This window comes from Morone saxatilis, unplaced genomic scaffold (genome assembly GCF_004916995.1).
Source record: "Morone saxatilis isolate NCDOM2014 unplaced genomic scaffold, NCSU_SB_2.0 Contig8, whole genome shotgun sequence".
NCBI lineage: Eukaryota > Metazoa > Chordata > Actinopteri > Moronidae > Morone > Morone saxatilis.
This window is the reverse complement of record NW_023340257.1, coordinates 8,492,651-8,505,262: the sequence shown is the minus strand read 5'-3', so window position 1 is coordinate 8,505,262 and position 12,612 is coordinate 8,492,651. Positions and strand designations below refer to the sequence as shown.

Genomic DNA, 12,612 nt, shown 5'->3' with positions numbered 1-12,612 from the left:
CAGCGGTGTACTAATCATCTATTAAGGAAACTTTGAAAGAAAAGAAAAGGAAGAAAATCCTAGGACTAAGGACAAATCCAATGATACAATGGTATTCACAGAGGGGAAGTACTTTACACTTTAGTGCTGCAATGTACACCTGCACATTGTCTCAGTAAAAAAACATATAAGTGAATTTTACTTTACTTGTGTGTTTGGTTGATTGAAATCTACACAGAAAATCAAAAATGGGCAGTTAATCTTTGTTTTTTTGTTTTGTTTTTTTAGCTATGTATAATAAGGTGTTTCTGTGTAGAGTCAGTTGAAGAACTATTTTATTGAACAAGGCCAGAACATGCTTCACAATGTTTTCAAATATCATATTATTTAGTGAGCAGGGCATTTCACATGTGCAGTGCTAACAGGACTGGATGTGACTAATTCACAGACCACCTCTTCCGATTTAAATAATGCAGCCCTGCTGAGTGGAAGCATCCAGGGGCTATGTTGGCTCAAACGCTACAAACCTGCCCGGACTGAAACATTTAGCGAGCCGCCAATCAAAGCCATGTCCAGGTGTGATGCAGAAACTACATTTTCCAAAATGCAATACCTTGAAAAAAGGAATGCTTAGAACAGATTTTGAGTGTGCTTTCTTTACACATCCTGCTCCTCCTACCTGATGTGTGGTTAGTGGATGAAATTTTATATTCCCACTTTAGGGATCCTCTTTAAATATCCATGTTTTGCTAAAAGACAGATGCTTGCTGGGTGAGTTTTCTGCTGAAACATCTGTCCTTAATAAACAAATTTCTATAAAGGAGGCATTTCATAGGCAATTGCATCAAGGAAGCAGCAGTGTGGAGTTTTTGCTTCAACATGTCACTCAGCACCATTAGACCATATGGCTAACAGTTTGAAGACTGTCACGGCAAAGAGAGAAGAGGACAATTATAGTTTAAACGTAAATGTTGGCTGACACACAACAGCACAATGACCTCAACAAATACATGTTAGTTTTATTGGATGGATTTCAGTCACTTCACATGTTTTGTAGAGCCTGTTCACTCTGTACCTCTTGCCACTTTTTCTCTCACACCATGCAAATACCTGCCTGTAGACAATTTTGTAATAGAGTGCGTCGGCGCACCAAACGTTTAGTCTGCAATACGCTCTAAATTTGTGTCTTTGTTAAATTGGATTCCAAATGCAATTATCTGCCAAGGTAATTCATGACAGTGTAGCCTGCTGTAACTGCTCATTTGAAAGGATGCAGAGTCATTTATGTGTTATTTTGGAACAATACTGTATTTCTTGGACTAGGTGAGGCCGATGGGAAGCTCTGCAAGCTTTCTACTTTGTCAGGAGAGGCAGGAATGAATGATTATCGCCTTCCAATAACTAGTTCCAAGGAGAGTGGTTAAAGCGATACTGTAAGCAAATTTCTGGCCTAGATCTGTTTAGTAATGAGTTGGATCTCTATGATTAGTCAAATCCATCACAAATGGCGCTATTTGAATAATGTTTGCAAAACATTTTTTAATCCAGCATGGGAAGCTTTTCCAGGGAAATCATGTTGCTGGCAGATGGATTCTCAATATCAAACCCAGACTGGTTATAGCACTTGCTTTGAGGTAACCTTACGCAGGCAGGAGTCCTTTGTCTGTCTGGGTGATAGTTTGATGTGTAGCAGTGAAATGCTTACTTTTTTTCTTTTAAGCCACACAGCGTTCACAAATCAGAGAATTGTTTCTGATGCGGGACTTCGTTTCTACGCAGGCTACAAGTGGATTAATCCAGCTGAAAAGTAATTGCCCTTGCATTGTACTGACTCTATGCATGAGGGAATTCAAATCACTTTTAAGTTTCAGTTCTGTAGGATTGGAGTCAGTGCTTGAGACAAGCTAAGGTGTTTATGTGAGTTCATTTAATTTGGAGTAAGACTGCAACAGTCCTATTAATGGATTAAAGGCCTGCTTGTAAATGTAATGACGTGAATCTGCTGATGGGCCTAGGAATATATCAGAGGGGGGAGTAAATAAACAGCAGTCTGCCCACTCTTAACAAATACTGTAATTGTATGCTGGAGCCAGGCAAAAAATATTCAGAGTGGCTGATCAGTGGCCGACTGTACAACAGTGAGGTAGAGATGGGTGAATCAGGCGTGTGATTGTCTCTTATTATATTATTCTATTATTGTTATTCTTGTGCCGTTACACCTGCAGGCTATGCTGTAAATAAGCTGTGATTCTACACCCCTTCATTTAGCATCCTCTGAGTATCTTCCTCATTCTCGCTTCCTATTATACTGTAATCGGTGCAAATCAAAAAAAGCTCTATGTAGCCACATTTAAACGGTTTGATCTGACTATAGACAACATTGACAGGCTACCAAAACAGCACCAACACTTTTGTTACAAATGTTAAATTTGAATTTGTCTTTGTTTCCAAAACATAGAAAATGGGTTATGTCAGTCAAAAGCCAGAGTTGTTTTAATTTCACTTGCAAGTGCTAACTTTGACGACACAACAAAAGTCAATACACATTAAGGCACACAGAAAAGGCTGAATTACTATATATGCATAACGAGTGTGTTAAAATGGACCAACATGTTTTCATTATATATTTGATTATATTTGTAAATCTAGTTTTTTGGTTTATTTGTTTTTTCTTTATTATTGCTTGCACATGGACATGATACAGTATTTGAAATCATTTATTTTCTGTCCTTGTTTCCTTCCTTGTTATAGAATAGCTCACCGATGTTTAACAATGGAGGTTTTTCGACCAAGGCTGGTCATTAAAGAGAATCGTCGACAGCAAAACTGTCCCATGCTGTTAAAACCACAGCTTTTTTGCATAACTAACACATTTCCAATTGCAAACTTTCCCATATTGATTGTGAAGGCTTAGTTTTTGAATGTGGCCTCCTAGTTTCCACAAATATCCTACTGAAGTTCTGAGCAAATGATATGTTCATGTAGTAGTATAAGCATCCCATGTGAATCTCACTATTCATTCATTCTTACTGACAGACAACAGTGCAACATAAACACAAACTCAAACATCATTTTTATTCTCCAAATATACAGAGCAAAAGCATCATAGATTCACAGACCAGTAACAGTTAAAATACAACCATTTTTCTTTTTTTTTCTTAGATACAGAGGGCCACTGCCTGAAAATAGTGGTTTACCCAGTAGAATTTACATGTTGTTTTTTTCATTACAATTATGCTTATGGTTCACTATTTATACAAACTCTTGAAATGACCTCCTAAGTTAAGTACTTTTTCAGACCTGGGTCATGTAGTATTTGCAAGCTAGTTTGCGTTATTTGGAGTACAGAACAACTCAACCAATCACAAAGAAGCGTACTCATTTGACTTCCAAATTCTTTCAGTCTTCTGTGACTTATCGTACACTCTATGCTGCAAACCAAACCACACTGATTCTAGGTGTGCCCAGCAGGCTAAAGCAAACTGAGGATTATTTGCAAATACTATTCAGTCCAGGCCTTTTTTTCCCCCTTACAGTTGCTTGTTATTAAAGTACTAACAAGGTATTGATTGATAGAAAAGAAAAGAAGTGAGAGAGAAAGAGAGAAACAGTGATAGAAAGCATTTACACAGTAAAGAAAGGGTTATTATGATCAATTCAAAGTTTCAAATGGCACCTTCTCTAATGTGTTCCATCATTGACAGTAACACCTATCATAAAATGAGGGAGACTTTAAAGAGCCTCATGTAAACTACCTTTTGCAGGCATAGGCGAGATACTGGCAGTACTAATGTTCAGCAATTGTTTATCCATTTTTTTCCAATTCATTCAGACCAAGCCAAACCAACCAAATGTTTTGTGCAGTAAATGAATATAATATAGCCAGTGGGCAGAGGAGCCATTACAAACACCTACCAACCAGTCTTCACTTCATACGGCTCATGACCTCTGTCTCTTACCTTAGAAATATCCAGTGTAGCATAGGCCAGTCTTTAGCATCTCTGAATAATAGACTGCCCTGCGTTCTCTGCTCTGAAAGGGTTGCTTTGTTTTATTAGGGAAAGGGCAGCAACCCCTTGTAATTGTTCTGGGTCTTTGTGTTTATTCATCTGTTATGCCCTGGCATCTGTGTGGTGCTCATAGCCAGGCAAACAGGCGCCGCCAGCACCAGCCGGAGAGGCGTCCGCAGGTGAGCAGGGCAGACTTTGTCCCCACATGGGCTTTGATTCTCAAAGACTGACATGGCACTCACATCCTGTGGTGCTCTCATGGCCACTGTAGCTGCTACCATGGGGGGATGGGACAGAAGGCTGGCCTATCAAATATTTATCTGTTTGCTGTGCAGTGTGCAGATTCTCTGGGCTGGGAAAATGCATTATGTTCAGATCAATGCGGGAGCTGCATCAGATAAGTAAAACTGGACCCTTTGGACAAGAAAGCAAATTTATTTTGTTTATAGGGAGAGACATGCTGAATATATAGGTTATGAGTTTTGAAGAGTTAAAAATTCTGCTGCTGTGGATGTAAAATGAGGCATAAATGAAAACTGTAACTTGTCCCATGCAACTAGATCACACTGTAATTGCTGTCAATATCAAGTTAAGAATTCAATCTTGCACTCATAAATGTTAAGAAAAATAAATAAAAAATGGCACAGGCTTACTTGACAGTCATCATGGTGCCAAATGCAATATATTTCTGGGCATCTCTCAGAAGGGCTGAAGGTATAATAACCTCTTACTGCATCTCACTTCAAAGCTGTCCCAGCTAAGCTCAGCTTCTCATCCTATAGCCTCCTGTGTGCTCGGTGTACAGAGTGTGAGTTTCCCCCGTGAGATCTGGGGGAAGAGAAACTACTCCTACAAGCCTTTCATGTAATTTGTGAGAAACAAGTAAGGTTTATGAAATTTTTGGAAGGGAAACAAAGTGAAAATGATTGTCTGTCGTACAGTTTTGATGCCATGTGGATTTGTTGAGCTCTAATATAATGAAATCTGACAATGAATGAAAAGCCAGGAAAAATTATATACAGAGAAAGACAGCATTAGAGATTTATATACAGTCTGCTAAGTGCCAAGCTGGATTATCAGCATTGAAACAGAGCTTTTTGTCTTAAGCTGTACAATTGGCGCCAATCCATTTGTAAAATTAGTCCAAACCAATGCCACTCAAGTGGAAAACCCCATTCAAATGCTTTGAATATAATCATATGTAAAGTGCTTACAACAACAACTTGCTTTTGTTTGAAATGCTGTGCTCGGTTTTTCATGGGTTTAGAGGCAGAAATCATAGTTTCAGACTCACTTTATTCCAATTGACTGCTTCACTATGGAGTAAAAACTACTTAATTAGATAAGATATGTTGCAACTTAACATACTTTCTGTCACATTTAGTTGATTTGACAAAACAGAAGGGACAATGACACTAGCAAGCTACAGTTTCCAGTACTGTTTTACACCAATCTGCCTGTTTCCTGGAACTCCTCTTTACCCTTCAAAGAATTGATCAAATAACAAACACAATCTGATTCTATAAACCATGGCTGATGGCTAAAATCAAATGTGATGTAATGCATGATGTCACTGTGGCTGTAACAGAAATGATCCATGTTTACTGTAAAGGGCTGCCCTTCAACCAATAACGTGGATTATGGATACAGCCAGTTTCGATCACAGACTTTGTTTGGTTTACATCTTATTTAGAAGTCAAAATACTTGACATATAGAGTGCTGTGTGGTGAAATCCAGGTTAGAATAAAGAAAAAAAATCCCAATTGCTGTACAGTATCTGCACTATGCACAAATATGCATTAGGATTCCCAGTGTTTGTTGCTGCAACAAAAGAAAAACACCCCAGTCATTGCTTTGTTCTGCCACAAAACATGCACAATGCATGACACCCTTGACAACAGGCTCACTTTGAATTGAATGTTTGTGTAGCTGCAAGTTAAATCACTACTCTCTGTCCCTACTCTCAACTAAAACACATACAGTGTCTGTGATTAAATAATAAGTCCAATTTCATATATGTCACATACAGTGCAGAACAGAACAAAATAAAACGACGCACCTGACAAGAGTCAAGCACCACCATAAGCTCCACAGTAGCCAAAAATGAACAGCAAAATAAAAATCTGCTTTTCATGTCCCTTGATGACCAGCACGATCACAGGTAGGTATGCAGTCAGGATGCACTAAGCTCCAGTGTCAACAGTGATATTGACAATAGCAATGGGATAACCACACAATAAGAAGCTCTGCTAAAATTTGTTTACATTTCATAGAACAGGTACCCTCAAATGTATGGCTGATGATCTCAGGCTTTAGCAGGAGAAACTCACAAGTACAACACGTTGCACTTGTGGGCTCTCTTGCTGCATGCCTTGGAGCTGGATTTGGTGCAGTAACACCATGGAGGATCCAGCTCTCCATCAACAGAAGAGCTGATAGTGTACTACTAGTCTATCTCGCTTAGTCAAAGTTTGTATTGACACAGTTCAAATATACCCTCAAGGCAAAGTAGATATGGACAAGAAGAGGCGCTCATGTCTCATTTAGAGTCCTCCATGAGGAAAAATAAAGTCAGAAATTAGATTCTAGAAAAGAAATTACAGTCACGTATGTACACTGATATTCTTGATCACAGAGTGTCACAGTAAAATAATGACTCAGGGATTTAAAATGAGATCTCAGCCCCTCTTTATCTGCCCAGCTCTGTGGCCCAGATACTGCTGCGGAGAGAACAACAGCCGTTCTTTTAAAATTTTGAGACGTCTGTGGGCACATGGAGAAAGTTTTCTTCCACCTACACAGGAGCCCAGTTTCAACAAGAAAGCTTAACATACAGTGTTTGAACAGAAGGCGGGGGGAGGGGAAGAGTTATCGCTTTAACAAATAAAAACCACATGCACATTCATTTTTGTGCTTCAAACTACAAGAGAGCAGCAGGATATTGGCTCGCACTATCGTGCCATTCGTGCTGAGTTTTTATGAATGACAATCTTCAAAAGGCAAAAATGGTCTTTGCCAGGGGAGCTGATTGTCATACAAAGCCTTTGTGGTATTCCTGCCCTCCGCTAATAATCCCACAGCAGAAACCAAGTATCGAAAGTTCAGATTCCAAACTTGTGTTGTCTCTGTGTTGGCAAATAACCTCTCTGTGGCACAATTCTGATTATGGGTTAAAAAAGGAGGTGGTTGATCGGTTAAGCATGAAGGAAATATAAGGCTTCTTGATCCACTTTTTGGGACATTGAGAAGTCTGAACAAGTCACACAGTGTGTTAAAGCCAACCAGCCCTGCATTTCCAGGTAACAGTGTTACTTTAGGGGCTCCTGGGAGCTGATTCGAGTTTTACAATCCTGGCTGCTTGTTACACCCCGTTCAAACACCCTCCCTCCCTGGTGGTCAGACGTGGGTCTGCATGCGCTTCTGGAGCGGCCGAGTGAGGTCTGAGTTCTGCGAGGAGGACTGGGAATAATGGGAGGAGGAGGAGGCTGATGCTTTGCTGTCTTTGTCGAACTGCACGTAGCCGTCCGGCTTACTGTAGCTGCTGACGCTGCTGTCACACTGCGTGTCGATAAAAGAGCTGGAGTCGCTGAGTGAGCCACGCTGGAATTCCCGCTCACACAGCTCGATGGAGCTGCTGCCCATGCCCAGCACGAAGCGTTGGCTGTAGTCATAAAGGCGGTTTGGACCTGCTCCCAAAGTTGAGTAGATGTTGGTGAAGGACATGCCCGTCGGTACCCGCTGCTTGCCCAGGGTACCTGTGTTGGTGGGGTTCCTCACCTCAGTGGACTGATTCCCTGCCATGGTAGGCGTGTGGTGTTCCTTAAAGGTATTGACACTGTAGTAGCCATTTGTGGGGTCCTATTGAAAACACAGGACAGAAAGATGATTATCATTATGTTTTTTTCTAGGCTATAAGTAATTAAAAACAGGAAAAAGAGGGGAAAAACATTACCTTGTTTATATGCATATACATGTATTCTTCTCAAAGCTCAACAGGAGCCAAGGTAATTCTGGCAGTAATTACCATTCAAATTTCTGAATAAATAAGGAAACAGGTTGCTGTGTACATCACGAGAAAAAAAGTACTTAGTGCTAGGATTTAGTCAGCCCCCAAGCTATCCTTAAAAGCATGTTTCTTGCTAATTAAACGGGCCTTGGTGATTCATAGTTTGGCATCTAACGTGTCATAGCAAAGTTCACTCAAATACCAGCTCTAATTGGACCTAAACGGATTGTAGTGTCTGTGATTTCATGTATGCACTGAAATAGCTTCTGAGGCTACAGCTGTGCCACTTGTTTGTCTGCTCGGCTGCAGGCACCGTGCTGTTGCTAAGGGTCCAGTTAGGGCGAGTGTGTTTTTTTTTTCATGTCCTCGTGTGAATGGATGTGAATGTCAAGCATAGTGAGCATGGTGGCAAATCCCAAAAGAAAAATGCTCATAATGGGAAAATGAGAGCGACAACCTGTGAAGATCCTCGTTATGCTTGTCATTATCAGACAGCAGACAGGGAGATTGTTTGCGTCTGGCCTTTATGTCGTACTCAGTCCCCCCCTCTGCTCTCGCCTCGTGCATGCTGTCGTTAACTAGGATCAAAAAATCCGGCCCCAGAGGAAGCAGGTAAGCAGGCAAACACAACAGAAGCACACACCGGGGAGCCAACGTTAACATTGGTTTGGACAAATGAATTGGAGGACAAATGAACGGTTCAGAATTTCTTTCTGTAGTGAAGTTCATCAGCAGGTCCCAATGGGTTTGATATGACAGATAACACATTAACGGGAACAGAACATTGTTGTATGGAACGTGTTAGGTATAAAAGTTAGAATGATATTCCAAATTTAGTATTGAATATTACACTACACCATTGTAAGGGGTTTTAAATACTGCTGAGAGAGTAACGCATTCTTCCAGTCCCAGCATTCTTCCAGTCCCAGCATTCTTCCCAGTCCAATATGTTCTCTTAGAGTCCAATCCCATTTATATGGTATAATTAACACCTTAAGTAAGTAAATTAAATAACAGCTTAAGGGCCAACTAGCTTCTGATTCCTTCAACCACCTTTGATGAGAGACTAATTAATAAAAACCTGACCTCTAACAGGAGTCATTTTGCCTCTGGACTTATCTTTAGAAAATCATGTGAAGTAGGAGAGGGATTAATGCTTTTCAGCTATTTTTGGTCCCAGAGTTGAAGACCACCCTTTGCCCCAAAGGCATTCTCTGTCTCATGAGCTTTTACTCTCGTACTCGCTCACGTTCACGTTCCTGAGCCGTACCTTAATGTGCTGATACTCCTTCTCTTCCTCCTGTAATACCTCCAGTTGCTTCAGAACCGACTCCTGCTGGAACTCTCCTCGTTCAACCTGCGCAGAAATCAAGCAAAGTATACTAGTATACTAACTCCTCCATTCAGAGTAAAAGGACATTTTGAGACGGAAGGATTTTGCTTTTATCACTTGTCCTTCTTTTTTAATATCAGTCAGACAGACATGTTTCACCTTCACTCACGCCTAGCAGGGAGCATTAATAATGTAGCCGTGAATATCTTTTATTTATCTTAACAAAATGCAGCTTTATAAGGTAGCTAAGCTAATTTCCCTGCTCTAACATCAAGTACCTACTCTATTAAGTATTTTTGAAAGAAAATGTAATCCAAAACCTCACACTGCAAATAGCCCAGCCCTGGAGCAAGCTACATAAAAAAACAAAACACTGGTACAGTTCCAAAGAGGAAACAGCTCTTTGTGTGTCTTGAGGGCATGTAGATACAGAAGTACACCCACTGTAGGATTACCCTGTATGCATCAGCATCTCCATAGTTACAATGTATTGGTGTCTGTTCTGCTTATGACTAGCGACATCATATAGATAAATGGTAAAGTGTAAATGGACTGTACTTGCATAGCCTTTTTCTAGTCTTCCGACCACTCAAAATGCTTTTACACTACATGCCACATTCACCCATTCACACACATTCATACATGGCAAACACTTAACTCAAACAGAAAAAAAAATCCATACACCGATACACAGCTTTGGGAGTAGTTTGGGATTCAGTATCTTGTTCAAGGTCACTTCGACATGCAGCGAGAGGAGCTGGGATTAGTGGACGACTCTGCTTCCTGAGCCACAGCCGCCCCCTATAGCCCTTATACCTTGACTACAGCATACAATCTGCTTGATTTACTGTTCTCCCATCATGCTGATAAAATTATGTATTCCACAGGAAATACTAATGCGAGTAAAGTGCATTCATTATTTTACTGTTAAACCTCAGCAGGACATGCAATAATATATATATCTATAAACATATTGTTAATATTTTATTTATGAAAATAATAAATGGAAAGTAGTATGTTGTGACACTCACACTCACCATCAGTTGTTTCATGGAAGTGTGTTCTTCGTTTTCACGTGCGGCATTGTGGTCTTTGTGTACAATCTCCACCCGGATGTCGTTTTTTGCAGACACGACTCCTTTTAGATCTGGCAGAAACAGATGACACACATATCTCAATTAGCTGCAGGATAAACACCATTCTGCATTTGTTGACATTATAATTTCCCCCAGTGCAGTTTGCAGTATTACAGAATTTAGCAAAGATCCCTGGGCTTGGTCTGTGAGAGCTCCCCCATTTCCCGAAAACAATACAAAGTATTATTAATCATTTTGTTTCCTGCCAACTCAAGATTATCTGTTTCTGCATACATATGCAATCTCACACAGCCTTTCCACGGTGGCTCATTCTGTTTGGGACAATGCTGATGATACTGTCATATAACAAGGTCTTACTTTCTGTCTTAATTTTGCTTGCAAGTTCTCTCTGGTGAGCACAGATGGAGACGGGCAGTGAGGGCATAACCAGGTGCGCTTCCTCTGTAGTATACAGACAATAGACATGCTGAAGGGACCAGTAGCACAAATTGGTTCTTGGATAGAGACAGCGGCTGAGTGTCTCTAACCTGAGTCACTTGGTACATGGGTGGGTGGCAGTGAACATAACGCAGGATGTAAATAGCCTCAAAAAGCGAATGCAGCCACTGAGAGACTGAGATTGCATGAAATGAGCCCTAATTACAATCTGGTTATCTTTGCACCACAAAAAGATGTCCATCTCAACAATGGGGTTTCATCTTGTATTAAGAAGATTCTATGTTCCAGCAATTCATTTTGTATCAGAATATCTTGAAGCAGCTGGCAATGGCCCATAATTAAGAAAGTCAAAACTTTCTGAAAACTTTCAGACAAAACAGACAACCAAAAAAGTTTAACCTTGCTAGCAAAGTTTTCCCATTAGTTTTAATGAAAATAATATCTACATTTTAATAGATGGACATTTTTCTTGTGTGCTTTGGGGCGATACAGTACTTGGCATACATGCTTCAGCAGATGTAACAGGGAAGAGGAGACATACTTCTCTGGGAGCGGGTGCAACAGAATGCTCCGATGGTGCCCATGAGGACGATGAGGGCCACAAAAGCTCCCACGGCAATGCCGATGATCACTGCCACTGGGAGAGACTCTGCATGGTGCAAAGAAGAGAAATGTCCTTCTACAATTACATGCTGCACATTAAATTCAATATAGGACAGAGAGTACACAACAGCACACAGTCAGAATGGAGAGGCCACCTTTCTCTTTCAGACACACGCACCAATTCTCCACGTCTCTCTATCTTTTCTGTCTCTGCAGAAAACAGGGACTAAGGGAAAATGTGCTACATTTTATCCCTCTAAGTGACTTTGACATTATCCCTCAGGCACAAGGCCATGCAATAAAAACATGCTGCACAATGGCACTGAAAGAAATGGTCTGTACTGTATATCCAAATGACAGACAATTCAAAACAAGAACTAATTATCAGCGAGAATAAACATTTCCCTACTAATATTGTGTTATTATGCTATTGTCTAATAACTTTTAATTTACACTCATTTAGGCTGAGGGTTTTTATTTTTCACTGAGTGGAGTGCAAGAGTGTATGCATTAGTTTAAGCATATAATCATGTTTGTGGGTTTCTGCGATGATGTTGCATTTGCAACTAGGAAGAGATTAAACCTGCATCTACATGGTTCTCCGACATTAAAGGTCCTCATTAAAGCACACTTTAATGATCTGAGTTACCAGCCCACGTTTATGACCTTCTCGCATTTTAAACAAATGCAAAACAACCGAGTGCTCTCCGTACACCATTAAAGCCTATTTAATGTCTTCATTGATCAATGTCACTTTCACATAAGCAGCTTATAATTTATCATTTGCGATAAGTGGATAGAAAACACAGCTTCCCCTACGGTAGAGGGGAAAAGGTCAACAGATAAAATGTATTAATTTTTTGAGCAAAAGAAATTGGAAATGTTTTAAGTTTCTCTTTCACATAAATAAAGCACGAAGCACAGTGCATTTTATATTCACGGTGCAGTCTATGCTGAGGGTCACCAGTGCACATTACCAGGGAGTTGCAATCTATGTTAACCCAGAAAAATAATTTGTCAGGAATGTATCTGTGTCATCATCACATTTACAGTACTGTACATCAAACGTTTCAGAATTTAGGCCATGCAGTGTAACTTTGCAGTTCCAAATTGGTAAAAATGGCAATTTTGAACAACTTATTTCC

The 12,612-nt window shown here is 40.2% G+C and overlaps 1 protein-coding gene across 1 annotated transcript in view; it reads right to left on the bottom strand.

The window, feature by feature from the left end:
• Positions 1-3,064: 3,064 nt before the first annotated feature.
• The window catches only part of kirrel3b (kirre like nephrin family adhesion molecule 3b), a 59,771-nt gene continuing 50,223 nt past the window's right edge, over positions 3,065-12,612 (bottom strand). Inside the window, exons 11-15 of the mRNA XM_035679396.1 lie at positions 11,406-11,513; positions 10,784-10,867; positions 10,367-10,476; positions 9,267-9,353; positions 3,065-7,848 (exon numbers count right to left, since the gene is read on the bottom strand). Coding sequence (XP_035535289.1) covers positions 7,387-7,848; positions 9,267-9,353; positions 10,367-10,476; positions 10,784-10,867; positions 11,406-11,513 — 851 coding nt within the window. The 3' untranslated portion in view covers positions 3,065-7,386. The remainder of the gene's footprint in view (positions 7,849-9,266; positions 9,354-10,366; positions 10,477-10,783; positions 10,868-11,405; positions 11,514-12,612) is intronic.